This window comes from Triticum urartu, chromosome 7A (assembly GCF_056163025.1).
Source record: "Triticum urartu cultivar PI428250 chromosome 7A, HENAU_Tu73, whole genome shotgun sequence".
Classification (NCBI taxonomy): domain Eukaryota; kingdom Viridiplantae; phylum Streptophyta; class Magnoliopsida; order Poales; family Poaceae; genus Triticum; species Triticum urartu.
Window position 1 is genome coordinate 482475084 of NC_141879.1, and position 24389 is coordinate 482499472.

The 24389-nt window shown below is 47.4% G+C and overlaps 1 protein-coding gene across 1 annotated transcript; it reads right to left on the reverse strand.

Annotated features, from left to right (window-relative positions):
* Nucleotides 1-2981: 2981 nt before the first annotated feature.
* LOC147960058 (uncharacterized) lies at nucleotides 2982-3569 on the reverse strand. Its single transcript, XM_087533114.1, has one exon. The coding sequence runs from the start codon at nucleotides 3567-3569 to the stop codon at nucleotides 2982-2984; it is 588 nt and encodes a 195-aa protein (XP_087389240.1).
* Between the last annotated feature and the right edge of the window lie 20820 nt (nucleotides 3570-24389).

Here is a 24389-nt window from a genome sequence, read left to right on the forward strand (position 1 = left end):
CCTGTTCATCCAACCTCCACTGCGCACTACTCCACCGGCTACTATTCAACCACCCCTCCACGGGCACCCCTCCATCGTCTACTGTTCATCCAGCCCTCCACACCACGGGGTCCTGTTCAACCACCCCTCCACGAGCACCCCTCCACCGTCTACTGTTCATCCAGCCCTCCACACCACGGGGTCCTGTTCATCCAGAGGCAACGCCACCGCTCACTGTTCATCCAATCCCCCCCACCCCCGCAATGCTCACTGTTCATCCAATCGATCAGCTTCAGTTACCAGCAGTAGCGAAGGAATCGCTCGATCGGGTTCAGTTAACAGCCATCGATCGATCGCTCGGGTTCAGTAACGCGTAGCCTGCAGTGCAATCGCTCGGGTTCAGTTAGAGCCCGACTGCCTCGCTCGGGTTCAGTTAGAGCCAACGCCTCGCACACACACGCGTACGTGTACGAGAGAAACGTGCATCGCTCGGACCCCGACCTCCCACCGTAACCGGGAACTCCCCGAAATTTTCCTCCCCCTCGCTTCTGCCATGGTTTTTTTCCGTCATGGATGGCCCAAAGAATGTCATGCAGTTGCGTCTCCGGCCCGCCCAGGACGAAAAGCCCATTTTCTGTCGTGATTTTTTGTCATAGAAGTAGGAGCCCACCACATCTATGATGATACCGGGTTTTGTCACAATTATCGTCATAGAAGTGTCATATGTATGACAGAAAAAAATTTCGTTCGGCCCAAAATGTCACGGATGTGTCTTTTTTTGTAGTGATCGAAGGTCGGCGAGGAGAGTGTTGATGGCGTCCCGGTCCTGGGGGTGGCTAAGCAGCCGCCAAAGCTGCAAGTGACCACACATTTTAAAGATTGCATCAGTAGCACGTCGAAGAGGCACCTTCTGGATGACAAGCTTATTACGAACGGTCCAAAGCGTCCAGGCAAGGACCCCAATGCATAGCCATCTAATATGGCGGTAGCGTGGAGGGGAGGCGTAGATTTCCGCAAGCAGGTCAGGGAAGTTGGTGTTGCACCATTGGCCACCAACAGTCTCACAGAAACAGGACCATAGAAACTGGGTCGTGGAGCAAGAGAAGAAGATGTGGTTAGCATCCTCCACTGTGCCGCACAGGGGACCAATCCCATCTCCAGGTCCATTACGCTTAAGGACCTCCACCCCGGATGGGAGGCAGCCGTGGATCCATTGCCATAGGAAGATCCTGATTTTCAGGGGCAAGCGAATATCCCAAATCAAACTAAAGGGCTCAGGGGCCGTCAAGGGGGCGATGGTCGCGTAGAGGGATTTGGTGGAGAAGCATCCAGAGGGCTCCAGTCGACAAGATATGGCGTCAGGGGTGTCGACGACGTTCATCGGGAGGAGGGCAGTGTCCTAGAGGAGGGCATCCCAAGCGGCCACTTCAGGCAGGCCAAAGGGGCGGCGGAAGGCGAGGCGCCTAAGTCAATAAGGGCTGCCTCGACAAAGACCCGAGGATCCATCGCAATGGCGAAGAGCTCCGGAAATCACGCGGCCAGGGGGAGGTCACTGATCCACCGATCAAACCAGAACAGGGTCGAGGATCCGGTACCAACCGAGATGGACGTGCCAATGCGGAGTACATGTGGCAGCTGGATGACGGCCTGCCAAAACTGGGAGCCACCAGAGCGTTGACAGAATGCGAGTGGCTGGCCCCGAAGGTACTTGTTCCGGATGATGGTGAGCCAAAGGCCTCCATCGCCATTGGCAATGCGCCAGAGCCAACGGGTCAGGAGGGCAATGTTCATGCGCCGGGAGGACAAAATCCCAAGACCGTCCTGGTCCTTGGGTTTGCAAATATCGGGCCAGCTCACCATATGGTACTTCTGCTTATCACCCTAATCAGCCCAGAAGAATTTGGATTGGTACTTGGCGATTTCCTGATGTAGCGTCTCATGCAGGCTATAGAAGCTCGTGAGGAACCAAAGAAGGCTGGCAAGCGAGGAGTTGATGAGGATCACACGAGCTGCCTTAGACAACCAGCGCCCTTTCCAGGGCTCAACCCGATGTTGCATCCGGGTCATCGTGGGGCGAAAGTCCGCCACGGTGAGGCGTGAATCACTAATGGGGATCCCCAGGTAGGTCGTGGGGAAAGAACCCAGCCGACAATTTAGTCGGTCCGTAATAGCCTGTGCTTCATCTGGGGAATACCCAAGAACCATCACTTCACTCTTATCGAAGTTGATAGTTAGCCACGACATCTGTTGGAAGCACAGGAGGAAGAACTTCAGGTTAGCAATGTCCTGAACTGTGCCCTCCACCATTATTATGGTATCATCTGCATATTGCAGGAGGGAGACCCCTCCCCCTCCGACTAGATGGGGAACGATGCCGCGAATATGGCCGGCAGCTTTGGCCTTGTCAAGGATGGTGGCAAGGGTATCAACCACCATGTTAAATGGGAACGGCGAGAACGGGTCACCCTGACGGACCCCACAAAGGGTGGGGAAGAAGGGACCAAAGTCACCGTTAATGTTCACAGCGGTTCGGTCGTAGGAGACGAGCTGCATAACTCTAGTCACCCACCGGTCGTCAAAGCCCTTGCGGAGCAGCACTTCCCGCAAGAAGGGCAAGTGGACCGTGTCGAACGCTTTGTGGAAGTCAAGCTTCAGGAAGACTGCACAATGGTGTTTCACCCAGACCTCGTGGAGGACTTCATGGAAGACCAACACCCCATCCAGAATAAATTGGCCTTGGATGAAGGCCGATTGGTTAGGGTGGGTAACCGCGTCAGCGAGAAGGGTCACCCTATTAGCGTACCCTTTAGCCAGGATCCGGAATATCACATTGATCACTGTGATGGGACAAAACTGACGGATGTCAGAGGCGCCCGGGACCTTGGGGATGAGGGTAACGATCCCATAGTTAAGACGCCCAAGATCCATGGATCCCGAGTAGAACTCCTCAAACAGGGCCATGACCTTCGGCTTGATGGTCTGCCAGAACGTTTTCAAGAACATTACGGGCAGCCATCCGGCCCCGGGGCCGAGGAGGGGTTCATCCGCTTAATAGCGGCGAAGACCTCGTCTTCGGTGAAGGGGGCCACCAATGCCGCATTGGCCTCAATAGAGACCAACTGGTTACCCGAACAAATGTCGGGGGCGAGGCTAGCCCCACCCCGAGGGGTGGGGGTAAATAGAGCTCTGTAGAAGCCATCAACATGGGCACGGATGGCCGAGGGGTGAACGAGAGGCGTATCTCCATCCCACGGACAGTGGATGGAATTCCGACGCCGCCGCCCGTTAGCGACCGCCTGGAAATAGGCGGTGTTAGCGTCGCCACGAAGCACCCACCGTTGGGTACCGCGCAGCCTCCAGTAGGCCTCCTCATCCATGTAAATGGTTGAGAACTGGTCTTTAAGATCATATCTCAGCATCCATTCATCCGGGGAGATCCCGGAGGTGTTGGCACGGGCGTCCAGGGCTTGGATAGCCAGCAGGAGGGCCTTTTTGCGCTCGCGTAGGTCCCGGCCAAGCTTAGCGCCCCATCCCTTCATGAATTGGCGGGCGAGCTTGGCATAGACCTGCCACGAGTCAACTGCAGGCATGGAGCGATGAGGGGAAGAGCGAGCGAAGATCCAGCGAGCGGCGACAGCCTCCCGAAAGTCCGCCTAATTAAGCCAGAAGAGCTCAAACCGGAAACGCGGGGGAGTGGGGGGCGCTCGTCCACGGTGGAGAGGAGGAGAGGGACGTGGTCAGACCCGATCCGGGTAATCGCACGAAGCGATGCCAAGGGGCAAGATAACTCCCACTCTGGGGAAACTAGGACGCGATCCAAGACGGATTGCGTCGGGTGTCACAGCCCTAGCTTAGACCTTGTCTGTCTTTGCATAAGCATACATGCATCATGTTTAAATTTTATGAAACTTGAAATGGGGGCTAATAAAACCTAGCAGCAAATGAAATTCAACTAGGGTCCAGATAAAATCATTTTCACTGAACCCAAAATGGCCTTCACAAAATGTTCATCATTTTTGGATTGGTCTTGAACCTCTGCCAAAAATATTGCACATTTTTCTAGGACAACTTAGATCCCTGAATTAAATCATATGTATTTGCATTTGGGCATTTTAAATGCTATAAATATTGCTAAATGTCCAAATAATCTTGGAAGTATTTTTGGGCTGTTGGAATTAATTTCAGAGGTGCCTATAAATATTTTCAACATTTTATAAAATGGTTTGGCATCTATGCTAAATCAAAAAAACAACAGTAGAAAAACAAAAACAAAAACAAAAAACAGAAAAGCAGAGAGAGAAAAACCTACCTGGCCCAGCTTTCTGCACCTGTTGCAGCCCACCTGGCGGCCCAGCGGGATAGCCCAGCCCACCAGCGCCTCCGTGTCACCTTCCTCCTCGCGCGAGTAGGCGAGGGCGTGTGGCCACCGCGCGCCGGCACGCGCCCGAGCCACCTCCTACTTCCGCCGCTTCTGGAGCCAGCCCGGAGTGCCACGCACTCCCCCTCGCCCCCCTGCACCTCTCCTCTCTCCCCTGGACACCTTTCCCCTCCTCTGCTCTCTCTCTCTCGCGCAGCCCGAGCGGAGCTTGTCGCCACCTCTCACCGTTGCCGCACCCAGAGCCTCCCCCTCGACCCCTCGACGTGCCCAGTAGCTCGGCTACCTCATCCTCGACCTCATCGCCAAGCCAAGCGACGCCGGACACCGCTGAATGCCCTCACCGCCGTATTCTTCAACCTCGCGCCACCGAGATCACCGGCGACCGTGCGCCCGCTCCGACGCTTCCCCGAGCTCGCTGAGGCCACCGAACGAACCGCTGTGAGCTCCTGCGTGGATCCCCTCCTTCCCCCCCTTTGATTTCGAGCCATAGACGTCGCCCCCTTGACGACCGCAGCCCCCGCCGCTTGAGCTCGTCATCGGCGCAGCTCCAGTGACCAAATGGTCACCCCGGCGAGTCCAACTTGCTCCCCGCAACGCGTAGTGCCCCGCTAGACCTTCGCCTCGCTCGTTAGCACACCGCAGCGCTAACCTGCACCAGCCCCGAGCTCCGGCAGCCACCAACATCATCGCTGGCAACGATTCCGGCCACCTCCGGACCAACCACCACCACCAATGGAAGCGGCGCACCTCCAGCTCCCCGTAGATGGCCTCCGCCGTCCTTTTGGTCGCCGGAGTGCAAATCCCGCGCCCTTCACCACGTCTGCTGCCGCCGGCGGCTAAATGTCGGTGTGTTAGCCCCAGTTGACCAAGGGGTTTGACCTCCCCTGGCTCAATGATAGGTGGGGCTGCCCTGCCAACTAACCAAGATTAGGATTAACTAAACCTAGCTAATTTAGTTTAGCTACTGACACGCGGGACCCACTGGTCAGTTTGACCTGGGCTTCCCCGTTAACCAGCTGACGTCAAAGTGATGCAATGCTGACGCAGTTATCATTTTCTGGATTTAAAATAATTTAGAAAATTGCAGAAAATATCCAAAACTTCAAAAATTCATAGTAATTCAACCGTAACTCGAAATAAAACAAATTGTATATGAAAAATGATCAGAAAAATCTAATCTATCCATCTGTACTGGTTTCATGCATGTTTAAACAACTTAACCTTGTTGTTTAGATCAAACATGATAATGCACTTTATAAGTTCTTAGTTTGAATTTGAATTTGAACCTTTGGTTCAAATCAACTCAAACCCTTATGTTCTTAGCTGCATTAGCTCAAATCACAGCATGTTGACATGTCATGATCATCCATCATATTGTCCATTGCGTTGATTGTGTTCTTTCTGTGTTTGCCGGTGATTGTTCCCCCTCGGTAGACGATGTTTCCGACGATGAGTTCGATGACACCGATGAAGAACTATACTATCTTCAGAAGTGCCAGGAAAGCAAAACCCCCTTGTTCATTCCGATACAATCTCACTCTCTCGCTCCTTCTCTCTTTTACTGCATTAGGACAACAACGATTCAACTGTTACATGCTGCGGTAGTTGAACCCCTTTCCTCTACATGACCTGTCATTGCCACACTAAATAGATGAAACCCACTAGCATGAGTAGGAGTTGTTTGAGCCCTGATGTGCCTACTCATTCATGCTTGTTTGTCATGCCTGCTACTTCTTAGAGTTGAGTCAGGTCTGATTCATCGGGAATGAATTGGAATGGTGATGAACATGTCCTACTGTGTGTGAACACGATTTGGTAAATGTAGCGGTGAGAGGCCATGTAGGAGTACATGGTGGGTTGTCTCATTGAAACCATCCTCAGGAACTGAGTTCTGTGTTTGTGATCCATGAACAGCTACTACCATGCATTGGGCCCGAAACCAATGGACCCTCTCGACTTATTAACTGCCTTGCCCTCTGTCCAGGAGTTGCAACTAGTTTCTGGTGTTTGTAGGATATGTGTTGGTGGCCGTGCGTAGCGCTGACCCTAGGGGTGGGCTATGATGCGGTAGATACACCGTGGTACGGTGTACCGGGCGCCCGTTTGGTGTCTCGGGAACCCTGCACACATCGTTTGGGGATGTGAGCGAAACTCCGGCTGGATCTCCTCGCGGATGGAACCCGAATAGGCAATAAACCTGGACTAGAGACTTGTGTGGTTAGTCAGGTCGTGGCCGACTCCCTCGCCAGGCTTCCGCTTGAAGGTTGCCGAGATACACAACGTGTACATGGTGGTAAGTGGCGAGAGCGTGTGTGAAGAAGTACACCCCTGCAGGGTTATAAATGATCTATTCGAATAGCCATGTCCGCGGTAAAGGACTTCTGGGTTGCCTGTACAGTTAATAGATAACTTGAAGTGGATACTCTAAAACTCGCAAGATAAGTGTGAGTGCTATGGATGGCCTTCTCGTAGGGAGACGGGAGCGGATCCATAGTGGTGTATTGAATGGTGAATATGTGGACTCGTGTGCGCCACCTCAAAAGAGTTGCTTGCAGTCGTAGTTTAGGTTAGCCACTGAGTCCAAGCTGGCTTGCTGCAGTTAAACTCCACCACCCCCCTTGTTGATACCGATGCATATGTAGTTAGTTCTGATGTAAGTCTTGCTAAGTACATTTGTACTCACGTTTTCTTAATTTATGTTTTGCAGAGAGACGTCAGTCTCGCTAGTAGTTCTGTGTGGACTTCGACGTTTAGCTTGCTACCTCAGCTACGATCTTGTGCCCTCGGCAGGGTCTTGTAGATAGTCAGGCTTCTCGGCCTTCTTCATTTGTAGTTGTTTGTACTCAGACAGGTTAAGTTTCCGCATGTGCTTGTTGATTGTATGCTCTGTATGTTGGGTCATGAGACCCATTCTTGTAATACTTGGCTCCTCGGAGCCTAATGAATAAATACTTTGAGTCGTAGAGTCTTGTTGTGATGCCATGTTGTATTTGCACATACCGAGCATATTGTGTGTATGATTGAAATGCTTGGTATGTGTGGGATCCGACAACCTAGTTGTTTATCCTTGGTAGCCTCTCTTATGGGGAAATGTAGTCTTGTGCTTCCATGAGCCATAGTAGTCCGCTACAGCCCGGTTCACCGGAGTCCTGCTAGCCCAGCACTACTGCTCCGGAACACTTGACTGGCCGGCATGTGATTCACTTTGCTCATGTGTCTGTCCCTTCGGGGAAATGTCACGCGGTGACATTCGGAGTCCTGCCTAGCCTGCTACAGTCCGGGTTCCCGGAGTCCTGTTAGCCCAGTGCTACAGCTCGGATTCGCACGCTGCTGACCGACATGCTCGATGTTGATTCATGTATGCTTGTCCCCATAAGTTAGTGCCACTTTGGGTTCACGACTAGTCATGTCGGCCCGGGTTCTCTGATATATGGATGCTAGCGACACTATCATATACGTGAGCCAAAAAGCGCAAACGGTCCCGGGCCATGGTAAGGCGACACCCGTGGGTATACCGTGCGTGAGGCCGCAAAATGATATGAGGTGTTACAAGCTAGATCAGTATGACTTAGAATCAGGGTCCTGACAGCTTTGGTATCAGAGCCTAACTGCCTGTAGGATTACCAAGCCAAACTGGTCAAAGTTTAGTCTAGAAATGCTTTAGTTATATAAGGGAATTGATTGTGGAAGGGAACGTAAGGCTCTTTTTACTCCTTTACCTTATGCCCTTCTGATCTGAGTCATCCTCTTCTCTTCTACGGGGATTAAGAACTAGGCCTTCTCATCTATCTATCAGGATGACGAGTTACTATGTTAGAGACTTATAGGATTGATGGATTCAAGCCTCAGTTCGGTCTCTACTACTTCCGTGTGATGACAGTTGATCTCAGAATCTTGATATTGTGATGTTGAGTGGTTATGCCACCATTGTGCAGGATGTCTCAAATCTTCTTGAGCATTTACAGCCGTTATGCTGTCCGAGTCATCCCAGGTTACTAAATAGTCTGATGCATTTGCAAATCCTTTCTTTCCGTTCCCGATGTCCTTTTGGTCAGAATAAGCACACTAACCGATGCGTTGAGGTACTCTATTGCCTCGGTATATATGTTGGGGCTATTATTATGACCCTACGTGTTTTAGGGAGTCACCTAGTAATCTAGCCATGTTTTGTGTTCCCAGTGTGATGCTTCTGGCCACCATTCTCGAAAGCATCCCGTGATGCCATTTAGTAGTAGGCATTCTATTCCTGGGTTCTTGAACCCGAGATTCACCCTACTTATTTCATGTTGATAGTGTTTGCTCATTCCTTTAGGTTATTAGTAACCTTGTGATAGTCCTCGAGGTCTGTGGTATTTCCTTCTTCCAAACACCATGAACTGCTTATGGTAGAAGTTCTTTGAACCAAAAGATCACAACAAGAGTGCTCTTGATGAGTTCTCCATTCTGCATTGTGAATCTGCCAGTCCTACCTTTCTGCATGGATTATCTGGAAGAAATGTGTTGAGCTTTGTTCAACATACTAATCTATGCATCCACAACTCAGAAAGTGCTATGTTCCTTTGAGTTGTCCCTCTTCGGTTGGATTCCGACCCTCGTGTATCAGTTGATAGTCAAGAGTATGCCGTGCATTTGTGCTCATGGATGCCTATTATTCTTGTGGTCCGTCAAGCCATTCTATTCTGGAATGACTAGGAGAAACAAACTCCAGTACCTCATCCATCTCTGGGATTGGGTCAAAGCAGTTGTATTCTGCAGATCAGAATGCCAATCCAGCTTTTGTTCTGTTCTACCTTGGAGTGTTGCCTCCTTATGTCAGGATCGTCATGAGAATTAAACCACCTCTTATGAACTCTGGATACAGTGATACTTCTCACCATCATTATTCATTCCTTGGTTCCATGTTATTGTAACTGGAACGCCGACAAGTGAATCGTGATGTGTGAAATCTATACTCCTAGCAACTCCGTTGCTTGGTAGTTAAATGGACAATAACCTCATTCTTAGTGTGTTGATTATTGAATCATCATTCTAGGATTGATTGTGCTACCCTGTCCTTATTTCTGGTGCACTCTTCAACCAAGAGTTATGGGTTGTTTCAATCCCTTTCTTATTTGATCATATCATCTTGCCCTGAAAAGCGAGATTATTCCTGAGCTTAGTAACATATCGGTGGTTCGTGATTTCCTGAAAATCTTCTAGGAAGTATTACCAGGTTTCCCGCTGACCGTTATGTTGAGCTCGTGATCAAGTTGGTTTTCTTATAAACCACCCTTCTCCAAGAATCTGTGTTGGCTACCCCTGAGCTAGTTGGTTAAGCCAAAAAAACAACTAGCAGAGTTGGAAGACAAAAGCTGGTCTGACTTAGTTCATGTTAAGGGATATCTTTTGTGTGTGTGTATGTGTGTTGAAGAAAGATGATATCTTCATTTATTGGTCCTCGTGATCAGTTGTTGGATCTATTATCTTGTCAAAACTTTGACTTGAGTATGGGCTATCGTCAAGTCAAATCAGAACCAACGATGTTCGTAATGTTGTCTTGCTCGTGCTTGATCCCTCAAGCATACACCATTATATCTTTTGGTCTGACCAATGCTATCACCGTGTTCACATGATGGCAGAAGTCCAGTGATATGGAAATTCTGATGAGTTGCTGTTGACCCCATCAGCGGCGTTTTGTCTCCCCCATGATTCATGTTGAACATCAACCTAGTGTTGAAAACTTTGTAAGCAATGCCTTCGTGTTCCGTTCATGAAGCTTATGCTTGAATGAAAGATGTGACTTTCTCCAAGTTCACGTGCATTAGGTGTAAGTTGCCACCATGGATTTGAGAAAGGTTTGTTTTGTTTCCCTTGGAATCATCCCAAATCAGTCATGCATACGTGCGAAATACTCTATGGTTTGGTAGATTAATTACCTCCACTCCATATGTGTTCCTAGCACACCAAGCCACCGATTGATTTGTTCAAGGTGAAGAAGTTCCTTCTTAAGAATCATGACTTATGTTAGGACTTCGCTACCCTCATTGATCATTCCCAATCAGAACTCGGTAGTATTTTATTGCAAGACTACCATGTGATCATGCTTGTCTGGGACAGCGTGTCCACATGTGTGTAGCAGAACCGGCTCATGTTTTGGAGCATACCATCGTAGTTCATTTCCTGAGAATCTCGCAATGTCATCTCGTCGATTTGTGTTGCAAACTTTCCTTTCAGACATGCTAAGTCTGAAGTATCCTATCACCAATCGGATCTGAATCTCAGGCAGATATGATGGTCGGAACATTCCCAACAGTTGCATTTTGTTCCCAGCTTGCACCGCCATTGTGCCAATTTCCCATGGGCTGCCCTTCTCAGCAATTGTTGTTCAAGATCATCTTCAAAAGTGGTCCTACCATGGGTCCCATCCATTTCCGATGATAAGCAAAAGTCATCCATTGCGTTGTCTTCAACAAGGTAGTCCACATCGTCCATTCTATTATGAGTATGTCGTTCTCTCGAACTCCGTCAAATGATCGTTTGTGAATTGCCTTAGGTTGGTATAGAGAGTTTCAATGATCGATGTATCAAAAGTAATTCTTTTTGCCACTTAAGGGAATAATTCTACCAGTCATCTTCCCAAAGGTGCCCCTTTTGTTCCGAAGGGCAACCAACTCCTTACTACTTTGACACCGTTCACCACCCTCCTAAGTGTGAAATTGTTGCCTACCTAGTGAACCTTCGTGATTTGTTACACTCCATCCCTTTGGATGTATGTATCGTGTCTCAGCTCGGGAGATGTTTCAATGTCTCACTCCATGAGTTGATCCTGAGTTGTTCGATCTTCGAGAAAATCGATCCTCCTGGAGTTTTCCCTTTCCTCTCACTGTCATGTTAGTTGGAGTTCTCAGAGCAAGACATCGAGACAAAGATGGTGATCATGTCAACGTTCTTATGAAGTGCAACTTGGATCATGAAGATTGTGTTAGTTTGTGTTTCCCCTTCATCTTACCTCACGTCTTGAATCTCGGGACGAGATTCTTGTTTAGTAGGGGTGAGTTGTCACAGCCCTAGATTAGACCTTGTCTGTCTTTGCATAAGCATCCATGCATCATGTTTAAATTTTATGAAACTTGAAATGGGGGCTGATAAACCCTAGCAGAAAATGAAATTCAACTAGGGTCCAAATAAAATCATTTTCACTGAACCCAAAATGGCCTTCACAAAATGTTCATCATTTTTGGATTGGTCTTGAACCTTTGCCAAAAATATTGCACATTTTTCTAGGACAACTTGGATCCCTGAATTAAATCATATGTATTTGCATTTGGGCATTTTAAATGCTATAAATATTGTTAAATGTCCAAATAATCTTGGAAGTATTTTTGGGCTGTTGGAATTAATTTCAGAGGTGCCTATAAATATTTTCAGCATTTTATAAAATGGTTTGGCATCTATGCTAAATCAAAAAAACAACAGCAGAAAAACAAAAACAGAAACAAAAACAAAAAAGCAGAGAGAGAGAGAGAAAAACCTACCTGGCCCAGCTTTCTGCACCTGTTGCAGCCCACCTGGCGGTCCAGCTGGACAGCCCAGCCCACCAACGCCTCCGTGTCGCCTTCCTCCTCGCGCGAGTAGGCGAGGGCGTGTGGCCACCGCGTGCCGGCACGCGCCCGAGCCACCTCCTGCTTCCGCCGCTTCTGGAGCCAGCCCGGAGTGCCACGCACTCCCCCTCGCCCCCCTGCACCTCTCCTCTCTCCCCTAGACCCCTTTCCCCTCCTCTGCTCTCTCTCCCGCGCAGCCCGAGCGGAGCTCGTCGCCACCGCTCACTGTTGTCGCACCCAGAGCCTCCCCCTCGACCCCTCGACATGCCCAGTAGCTCGGCTACCTCTTCCTCGACCTCCTCGCCAAGCCAAGCGACGCTGGACGCCGCCGAATGCCCTCACCGCTGTCTTCTTCAACCTCGCGCCACCGAGATCACCGGCAACCGTGCGCCAGCTCCGACGCTTCCCCGAGCTCGCTGAGGCCACCGAACGAACCGCTATGAGCTCCTGCGTGGATCCCCTCCTTCCTCCCCTTTGATTTCGAGCCGTAGACGTCACCCCCTTGACGACCGCAGCCGCTGCTGCTTGAGCTCGTCGTCGGCGCAGCTCCGGTGACCAAATGGTCACCCCGACGAGTCCAACTTGCTCCCCGCAACGCGTAGTGCCCCGCTAGAACTTCGCCTCGCTCGTTAGCACACCGCAGCGCTAACCCACACCAGCCCCATGCTCCGGCAGCCACCAACATCATCGGCGGCAATGATTCCGGCCACCTCCGGACCAACCACCACCACCAATGGAAGCGGCGCACCTCCAGCTCCCCAAAGATGGCCTCTGCCGTCCTTTTGGTCGCCGGAGTGCAAATCCCGTGCCCTCCGCCACGTCTACTGCCACCGGCGGCTAAACGCCGGTGCGTTAGCCCCAGTTGACCAAGGGGTTTGACCTCCCCTGGCTCAATGACAGGTGGGGCTGCCCTGCCAACTAACCTAGATTAGGATTAACTAAACCTAGCTAATTTAGTTTAGCTACTGACAAGTGGGACCCACTGGTCAGTTTGACCTGGGCTTCCCCGTTAACCAGCTGACGTCACAGTGACGCAATGCTGACGCAGTTATCATTTTCTGGATTTAAAATAATTCAGAAAATTGCAGAAAATATCCAAAACTTCAAAAATTCATAGTAATTCAACAATAACTCCAAATCAAACAAATTATATATGAAAAATGATCAGAAAAATCTAATCTATCCATCTATACTGGTTTCATGCATGTTTAAACAACTTAACCTTGCTGTTTAGATCAAACATGATAATGCACTTTATAAGTTCTTAGTTTGAATTTGAATTTGAACCTTTGGTTCAAATCAACTCAAACCCTTATGTTCTTAGCTACATTAGCTCAAATCACAGCATGTTGACATGTCATGATCATGCATCATATTGTGCATTGCATTGATTGTGTTCTTTCTGTGTTTGCCGGTGAGTGTTCCCCCTCGGTAGACGATGCTTCCGACGATGAGTTCGATGACACCGATGAAGAACTATACTATCTTCAGAAGTGCCAGGCAAGCAAAACCCCCTTGTTCATTCCGATACAATCCCACTCTCTCGCTCCTGCTCTCTTTTACTGCATTAGGACAACAACGATTCAACTGTTACATGCTGCGGTAGTTGAACCCCTTTCCTCTGCATGACCTGTCATTGCCATAGTAAATAGATGAAACCCACTAGCGTGAGTAGGAGTTGTTTGAGCCCTGATGTGCCTACTCATTCATGCTTGTTTGTCATGCCTGCTACTGCTTAGAGTTGAGTCAGGTCTGATTCATCGAGAATGAATTGGAATGGTGATGAACATGTCCTACTATGTGTGAACACGATTTGGTAAAGGTAGCGGTGAGAGGCCATGTAGGAGTACATGGTGGGTTGTCTCATTGAAACCGTCCTCAGGAACTGAGTTCTGCCGAGATACACAACGTGTACATGGTGGTAAGTGGCGAGAGCGTGTGTGAAGAAGTACACCCCTGTAGGGTTATAAATGATCTATTCGAATAGCCGTGTCCGCGGTAAAGGACTTCTGGGTTGCCTGTATAGTTCATATATAACTTGAAGTGGATACTCTAAAACTCGCAAGATAAGTGTGAGTGCTATGGATGGCCTTCTCGTAGGGAGACGGGAGTGGATCCATAGTGGTGTATTGAATGGTGAATATGTGGACTCGTGTGCGCCACCTCAAAAGAGTTGCTTGCAGTCGTAGTTCAGGTTAGCCACTGAGTCCAAGCTGGCTTGCTGCAGTTAAACTCCACCATCCCCCTTGTTGATACTTATGCATATGTAGTTAGTTCTGATGTAAGTCTTGCTGAGTACATTTGTACTCACGTTTGCTTAATTTATGTTTTGCAGAGAGATGTCGGTCTCGCTAGTAGTTCCGTGTGGACTTCAACATTTAGCTTGCTACCTCAGCTACGATCTTGTGCCCTCGGCAAGGTCTTGTAGATAGTCAGGCTTCTCAGCCTTCTTCATTTGTAGTTGTCTGTACTTAGACAGGTTAAGCTTCCGCATGTGCTTGTTGATTGTATGCTCTGTATGTTGGGTCATGAGACCCATGCTTGTAATACTTGGCTCCTCGGAGCCTAATGAATAAATGCTCTGAGTCGTAGAGTCTTGTTGTGATGCCATGTTGTATTTGCACATATCGAGCATATTGTGTGTATGATTGAAATGCTTGGTATGTGTGGGATCCGACAACCTAGTTATTTATCCTTGGTAGCCTCTCTTATGGGGAAATGTAGTCTTGTGCTTCCATGAGCCATAGTAGTCCGCTACAGCCCAGTTCACCGGAGTCCTGCTAGCCCGGCACTACTGCTCCGGAACACTTGACTGGCCGGCATGTGATTCACTTCGTTCCTGTGTCTGTCCCTTCGGGGAAATGTCACGCGGTGACATCCAGAGTCCTGCCTAGCCTGCTACAGCCCGGGTTCCCGGAGTCCTGTTAGCCTAGTGCTACAGCCCGGATTCGCACGCTGTTGACCGACATGCTTGATGTTGATTCATGTGTGCCTTTCCCCGTAAGTTAGTGCCACTTTGGGTTCACGACTAGTCATGTCGGCCCATGTTCTCTATCATATGGATGCTAGCGACACTATCATATACGTGAGCCAAAAGGCACAAACGGTCCCGGGCCATGGTAAGGCGACACCCGTGGGTATACCGTGCGTGAGGCCGCAAAGTGATATGAGGTGTTATAGGCTAGATCGGTGTGACTTAGAATCGGGGTCCTGACATCGGGTCTACTTGCCGGTTTGTCCAAGTGAACCGGGCACCCGTCCGTTCTAATTCACGGAGACCGAGCTCCGCGATCCAGTCTTTGAACAACTGCATCCGGGGGAGGTTAATCCGGTCATTATTCTTCTCATCCAGGGAACGGATGAGGTTAAAGTCTCCACCCACAACTACTGGGAGGAGGGAGTTGGAGATCTTTTGATGCAGCTCCGCAAGGAAGGTCGGGAAGCGGCGGTGATCCGCCGGTCCATACACAATCATGACCTCCCATTTGAAGTTAAGTGCACGCTCAAAGATCTCCATACTAACGAAGAATTCTCCCCGGTCCATGCAACCCACCTCAAAGGTGGCATCCTTTACTCCGAAAAGGATGACACCCGAGTGTCCCGTGGTTCCACTAGAAGGGAGCCAATGCCAGGCGAAGAGGTGGGAACTAAGACAGTCGAGCTCGTGGAGGGAGAACTCAGTGCGCATGGTTTCCTGAATGGCAATGATGTCAATATGTTCTGAAGGAAATATGCCCTAGAGGCAATAATAAAGTTATTATTTATTTCCTTATATCATGATAAATGTTTATTATTCATGCTAGAATTGTATTAACCGTAAACATAATACAAGTGTGAATACATAGACAAACAGATTGTCACTAGTATGCCTCTACTTGACTAGCTCGTTGATCAAAGATGGTTATGTTTCCTAACCATAGACATGAGTTGTCATTTGATTAACGGGGTCACATCATTAGGAGAATGATGTGATTAACATGACCCATTCCGTTAGCTTAGCACCCGATCGTTTAGTATGTTGCTATTGCTTTCTTCATAACTTATACATGTTCCTATGACTATGAGATTGTGCAACTCCCGTTTACCGGAGGAACACTTTCTGTGCTACCAAACGTCACAACGTAACTGGGTGATTATAAAGGTGCTCTACAGGTGTTTCCTAAGGTACTTGTTGGGTTGGCACAATTCGAGATTAGGATTTGTCACTTCGAATATCGGAGAGGCATCTCTGGGCCCTCTCGGTAATGCACATCACTTAAGCCTTGCAAGCATTGCTACTAATGAGTTAGTTGTGGGATGATGTATTATAGAATGAGTAAAGAGACTTGACAGTAACGAGATTGAACTAGGTATTGAGATACCGACGATCGAATCTCGGGCAAGTAACATACCGATGACAAAGGGAACAACGTATGTTGTTATGCGGTCTGACCGATAAAGATCTTCGTAGAATATGTGGGAGCCAATATGAACATACAGGTTCCGCTATTGGTTATTGACCGGAGACATGTCTCGGTCATGTATACATAGTTCTCGAACCCGTAGGGTCCGCACGCTTAATGTTTTGATGACGGTTATATTATGAGTTTATATGTTTTGATGTACCGAAGGTTGTTTGGAGTCCCGGATGTGAACCCGGACATGACGAGGAGTCTCAAAATGGTCGAGACATGAAGATTGATATATTGGAAGCCTATGTTTGGATATCGGAAGTGTTTCGGGTGAAATCGGGATTTTACTGGAGTACCAGGAGGTTACCGGAACCCCCCGGGGACTTAATGGGCCTTAGTGGGCCTAGGTGGAAGAGAGGAGAGGCGGCTAGGGCTGGGCCGCACGCCCCTCCCCCCCCCCCCCAGTCCGAATAGGACAAGGAGATGGCGCGGCACCCCCCCCCCTTCCTTCTTCTCCTCCACTCTTTCCGCCCCCCCCCCCAAGTCCTAATCCAACTAGGAAAGGGGGGAGTCCTACTCCCGGTAGGAGTAGGACTCCTCCTGGCGCGCCTCCTCCCTGGCCGGCCGCACCCCTCCCCCCTGCTCCTTTATATACGGGGGCAGGGGCACCCCATAGACACAACAATTGATCGTTTGATCTTTTAATCGTGTGCGGTGCCCCCCCCCTCCACCATAGTCCACCTCGATATTACTATAGTGGTGCTTAGGCGAAGCCCTGCGCCGGTAGAACATCAACATCGTCACCACGCCGCCGTGCTGACGAAACTCTCCCTCAACACTCGGCTGGATCGGAGTTCGAGGGACGTCATCGGGCTGAACGTGTGCTGAACTCGGAGGTGTCGTATGTTCGGTACTTGATAGGTCGGATCGTGAAGACGTACGACTACATCGACCGCGTTGTGCTAACGCTTCCGCTTTCGGTCTACGGGGGTACGTGGACAACACTCTCCCCTCCACGTACCCTCATAGACCAAAAGCGGAAGCGTTAGCACAACGCGGTTGATGTAGTCGTACGTCTTCACGATCCGACCGATCCAAGTACCGAACGCATGGCACCTCCGAGTTCAGCACACGTTCAGCTCGATGACGTCCCGCGAACTCTGATCCAGCAGAGCTTCACGGGAGAGTTTTGTCAGCACGACGGCGTGATGACGGTGATGATGTTGCTATCGATGCAGGGATTTGCCTAAGCACCACTACGATATGACCGAGGTGGAATATGGTGGAGGGGGCACCGCACACGGCTGGGAGAGATCAACAGATCAACTTATGTGTCTATGGGGTGCCCCCTGGCCACGTATATAAAGGAGTGGAGGAGGAGGGGCAGCCAAGAGGAGGAGGCGCGCCCAAGGGGGGGCAATCCTACTCCAAGTAGGTTTTGCCCCCCTTTCCTATTCCAACTAGGAGAAGGGGGAAGGAGGAGGTGGAGAGAAGGAAGGAGAAGGGGGGCCACGCCCCCTTCCCTTTCCCAATTCGGATTGGAGCAAGGGGGCTGCGCGCCACCTCCTGCTGCCTCTCCTCTTCCACTACTTTGGGCCCATGAGGCCCAATAACCCCTGGGGGGTTCCGGTAACCCCCCGGTACTCCGGTATATATCTGATAACCCCCGGAACCATTCTGGTGTCCGAATATAGTCGTCCAATATATCAATCTTCATGTCTCGACCATTTCGAGACTCCTCGTCATGTCCGTGATCACATCCGGGACTCCGAACAACCTTCGGTACATCAAAACTCATAAACTCATAATATAACCGGCATCGAAACGTTAAGCGTGCGGACCCTACGGGTTCGAGAACTATGTAGACATGACCGAGACATGTCTCCGGTCAATAACCAATAGCGGAACCTGGATGCTCATATTGGCTCCCACATATTCTATGAAGATCTTTGTCGGTCAGACCGCATAACAACATACGTTGTTCCCTTTGTCATCGATATGTTACTTGCCCGAGATTCGATCATCGGTATCTCAATACCTAGTTCAATCTCGTTACTGGCAAGTCTCTTTACTTGTTCCGTAACACATCATCCCGCAACTAACTCATTATTTGCAATGCTTGCAAGGCTTATAGTGATGTGCATTACCGAGTGGGCCCAGAGATACCTCTCCGACAATCGGAGTGACAAATCCTAATCTCAAAATACGCCAACCCAACAAGTACCTTCGGAGACACCTATAGAGCAACTTTATAATCACCCAGTTACGTTGTGACATTTGGTAGCACACAAATTGTTCCTCCGATAAACGGGAGTTGCATAATCTCATAGTCATAGGAACATGTATAAGTTATGAAGAAAGCAATAGCAACAAACTAAACGATCAAGTGCTATGCTAATGGAATGGGTCAAGTCAATCACATCATTCTCTAATGATGTGATCCCGTTAATCAAATGACAACTCATGTCTATGGCTAGGAAACTTAACCATCTTTGATTCAACGAGCTAGTCAAGTAGAGGCATACTAGTGACATACTGTTTGTCTATGTATTCACACATGTATTATGTTTCCGGTTAATACAATTCTAGCATGAATAATAAACATTTATCATGATATAAGGAAATAAATAATAACTTTATTATTGCCTCCAGGGCATAATTCCTTCAGTCTCCCACTTGCACTAGAGTCAATAATCTTGTTCACATCGCCATGTGATTTAACATCAATAGTTCACATCACCATGTGATTAACACCCATAGTTCACATTGTCATGTGACCAACACTCAAAGGGTTTACTAGAGTCAATAATCTAGTTCACATTGCTATGTGATTAATACCCAAAGAGTACTAAGGTGTGATCATGTTTTGCTTGTGAGGGAAGTTTAGTCAACGGGGCTGCTACATTCAGATCCGTATGTATTTTGCCAATTTCTATGTCAACAATGCTCTGCACGGAGCTCTCTAGCTAATTGCTCTCACTTTCAATATGTATCCAGATTGAGACTTTGAGTCATCTGGATCAGTGTCAAAACTTGCATCAACGTAACCCTTTACGACGAACCTTTTTTCACCTCCATAATCGAGAAACATATCCTTATTCCACTAAGGATAATTTTGACCAATGTCTAGTGATCTACTCCTAGATCACTATTGTACTCCCTTGCCAAACTCAGGGCAGGGTATACAATAGGTCTGGTACACAGCATGGCATACTTTATAGAACCTATGGCTAAGGCATAGGGAATGACTTTCATTCTCTCTCTATCTTCTGCCGTGGTCGGGTTTTGAGTCTTACTCAACTTCACACCTTGTAACACAGGCAAGAACTCCTTCTTTGACTGTTCCATTTTGAACTACTTCAAAATCTTGTCAAGGTATGTACTCATTGAAAAACTTATCAAGCATCTTGATCTATCTCTATAGATCTTGATGCTCAATATGTAAGCAGCTTCAACGAGGTCTTTCTTTGAAAAACTCCTTTCAAACATTCCTTTATGCTTTGCAGAATAATTCTACATTATCTCTGATCAATAATATGTCATTCACATATACTTATCAGAAATGTTGTAGTGCTCCCACTCACTTTCTTGTAAATACAGGCTTCACCGCAAGTCTGTATAAAACTATATGCTTTGATCAACTTATCAAAGCGTATATTCCAACTCCGAGATGCTTGCACCAGTCCATAGATGGATCGCTGGAGCTTGCATATTTTGTTAGTACCTTTAGGATTGACAAAACCTTCTGGTTGCATCATATACAACTCTTCTTTAATAAATCCATTAAGGAATGCAGTTTTGTTTATCCATTTGCCAGATTTCATAAAATGCGGCAATTGCTAACATGATTCGGACAGACTTAAGCATAGATACGAGTGAGAAACTCTCATCGTACTCAACACCTTGAACTTGTCGAAAACCTTTTTGCGACAATTCTAGCTTTGTAGATAGTAACACTACTATCAGCGTCTGTCTTCCTCTTGAAGATCCATTTAATCTCAATGGCTCGCCGATCAATGGGAAAGTCAATTAAAGTCCATACTTTGTTCTCATACATGGATCTCATCTCAGATTTCATGGCCTCAAGACATTTCGCGGAATCTGGGCTCATCATCGCTTCCTCATAGTTCGTAGGTTCGTCATGGTCAAGTAACATGACCTCCAGAACAGGATTACCGTACCACTCTGGTGCGGATCACACTCTGGTTTACCTACGAGGTTCGGTAGTAACTTGATCTGAAGTTACATGATCATCATCATTAGCTTACTCGTTGATTGGTGTAGTAGTCACAGGAACAGATTTCTGTGATGAACTACTTTCCAATAAGGGAGCAGGTACAGTTACCTCATCAAGTTCTACTTTCCTCCCACTCACTTCTTTCGAGAGAAACTCCTTCTCTAGAAAGGATCCATTCTCAGCAATGAATATCTTGCCTTCGGATCTGTGATAGAAGGTGTACCCAACATTTTCTTTTGGGTATCCTATGAAGACGCACTTCTCCGATTTGGGTTTGAGCTTATCAGGTTGAAACTTTTTCACTAAGCATTGCAACCTCAAACTTTAAGAAACGACAGCTTAGGTTTCTTGCCAAACCATAGTTCATACGATGTCGTCTCAGCGGATTTAGATGGTGCCCTATTTAACGTGAATGCAGTTGTCTCTAATGCATAACCCCAAAACGATAGTGGTAGATCGGTAAGAGACATCATAGATCGCACCATATCTAATAAAGTACGGTTATGACGGTCGGGCACACCATTACAATGTGGTGTTCCAGGTGGTGTGAATAGTGAAACTATTTCACATTGTTTTAACTGAAGGCCAAACTCTTAACTCAAATATTTTACCTCTGCGATCATATCGTAGAAACTTTTATTTTCTTGTTACGATGATTCTCCACTTCACTCTGAAATTCTTTGAACTTTTCAAATGTTTCAGACTTGTGTTTCATTAAGTAGACATACCCATATCTGCTCAAATCATCTGTGAAGGTCAGAAAATAATGATACTTGTCGTGAGCCTTAACACTCATCGGACCGCATACATCAGTATGTATTATTTCCAATAAGTCAGTTGCTCGCTCCATTGTTCCGGAGAACGGTGTCTTAGTCATCTTTCCCATGAGGCATGGTTCGCAAGCATCAAGTGATTCCAAAAGTCCATCAGCATGGAGTTTCTTCATGCGCTTTACACCAATATGACCTAAACGGCAGTGCCACAAATAAGTTGCACTATCATTATTAACTTTGCATCTTTTGGTTTCAATATTATGAATATGTGTATCACTATGATCGAGATCCAACGAACCATTTTCATTGGGTGTTTAACCATATAAGGTTTTATTCATGTAAACAGAACAACAATTTATTCTCTTACTTAAATGAATAACCGTATTGCAATAAACATGATCAAATCATATTCATGCTCAACGCAAACACCAAATAACACTTATTTAGGTTCAACACTAATCCCGAAAGTATAGGGAGTGTGCGATGATGATCATATCAATCTTGGAACCACTTCCAACACACATCGTCACTTCACCCTTAACTAGTCTCTGTTCATTCTGCAACTCCCGTTTCGAGTTACTACTCTTAGCAACTGAACCGGTATCAAATACCGAGGGGTTGCTACGAACACTAGTAAAATACACATCAATAATATGTATATCAAATATACCTTTGTTCACTTTGCCATCCTTCTTATCCGCCAAATACTTGGGGCAGTTCCGCTTCCAGTGACCAGTCCCTTTGCAGTAGAAGCACTTAGTCTCGGGCTTAGGACCAGACTTGGGCTTCTTCACTTGAGCAGCAACTTGCTTGCCGTTCTTCTTGAAGTTCCCCTTCTTCCCTTTGCCCTTTTCTTGAAACTAGTGGTCTTGTCTACCATCAACACTTGATATTTTTCTTGATTTCTACCTTCGCTGATTTCAGCATTACGAAGAGCTTGGGAATCATTTCCGTTATCCCTTGAATGTCATAGTTCATCACGAAGTTCTACTAACTTGGTGATGGTGACTAGAGAATTCTATCAATCACTATCTTATCTGGAAGATTAATTCCCACTTGATTCAAGAGATTGTAGTACCCAGACAATCTGAGCACATGCTCACTGCTTGAGCTATTCTCCTCCATCTTTTTAGCTATAGAACTTGTTGGAGACTTCATATCTCTCACTCGGGTATTTGCTTGAAATATTAACTTCAACTCCTGGAACATCTCATATGGTCCATGACATTCAAAACGTCTTTGAAGTCCCGATTCTAAGCCGTTAAGCATGGTGCACTAAACTATCAAGTAGTCATCATATTGAGCTAGCCAAACGTTCATAACTTCTGCATCTACTCCTGCGATAGGTCTGTCACCTAGCGGTGCATCAAAGACATAATTCTTCTGTGCAACAATGAGGATAATCCTCAGATCACGGATCCAATCCGCATCATTGCTACTAACATTTTTAACATATTTTTTCTCTAGGAACACAATAAACTGGGAGCAACATCGCGAGCTATTGATCTACAACATAGATATGCTAATACTATCAGGACTAAGTTCATGATAAATTAAAGTTCAATTAATCATATTACTTAAGAACTCCCACTTAGAAAGACATCCCTCTAATCTTCTAAGTGATCACGTGATCCAAGTCAACTAAACCATAACCGATCATCACGTGAAATGGAGTAGTTTTCAATGGTGAACATCACTATGTTGATCATATCTACTATATGATTCACGCTCGACCTTTCGGTCTCAGTGTTCCAAGGCCATATCTGCATATGTTAGGCTCGTCAAGTTTAACCTGAGTATTCTGTGTGTGCAAAACTGGCTTGCACCCATTGTAGATGGACGTAGAGCTTATCACACCCGATCATCACGTGGTGTCTGGGCACGAGAACTTTGGCAATAGTGCATACTCAGGGAGAACACTTTTATCTTGAAATCTAGTGAGAGATCATCTTATAATGCTACCGTCATAACTAAGCAAAGTAAGATGTATAAAAGATAAACATCTCATGCAATCAAAATATGTGACATGATATGGCCATCATCATCTTGTGCCTTTGATCTCTATCTCCAAAGCATCGTCATGATCTCCATCGTCACCGGCATGACACCATGATCTCCATCATCTTGATCTATATCAATGTGTCGTCACATGGCCGTCTCGCCAACTATTGCTCTTGCAACTATTGCTATCGCATAGCGATAAAGTAAAGCAATTATTTGGCGCTTTCATCTTATGCAATAGAGAGACAACCATAAGGCTTTTGCCAGTTGCCGATAACTTCAACAAAACATGATCATCTCATACAACAACTTATATCTCATCACGTCTTGACCATATCACATCACAACATGCCCTGCAAAAACAAGTTAGACGTCCTCTACTTTGTTGTTGCAAGTTTTACGTGGCTGCTACTAGGCTTAGCAAGAACCGTTCTTACCTACGCATCAAAACCACAATGATAGTTGGTCAAGTTGGTGTTATTTTAACCTTCGCAAGGACCGGGCGTAGCCACACTCGGTTCAACTAAAGTTGGAGAAACTGACACCCGCCAGCCACCTGTGTGCAAAGCACGTCGGTAGAACCAGTCTCGCGTAAGCGTACGCGTAATGTCGGTCCGGGCCGCTTCATCCAACAATACCGCCAAACCAAAGTATGACATGCTGGTAAGCAGTATGACTTATATCGCCCACAACTCACTTGTGTTCTACTCGTGCATATGACATCTACGCATAAAACCTGGCTCTGATACCACTGTTGGGGAACGTAGTAATTTTCAAAAATTTCCTACGCACACGCAAGATCATGGTGATGCATAGCAACGAGAGGGGAGAGTGTTTGTCCACGTACCCTCGTAGACCGAAAGCGGAAGCGTTAGCACAACGCGGTTGATGTACTCGTACGTCTTCACGATCCGACCGATCCAAGTACCGAACGCACGGCACCTCCGAGTTCAGCACACGTTCAGCTCGATGATGTCTCGCGAACTCTGATCCAGCAGAGCTTCACGGGAGAGTTTCGTCAGCACGACGGCATGATGACGGTGATTATGT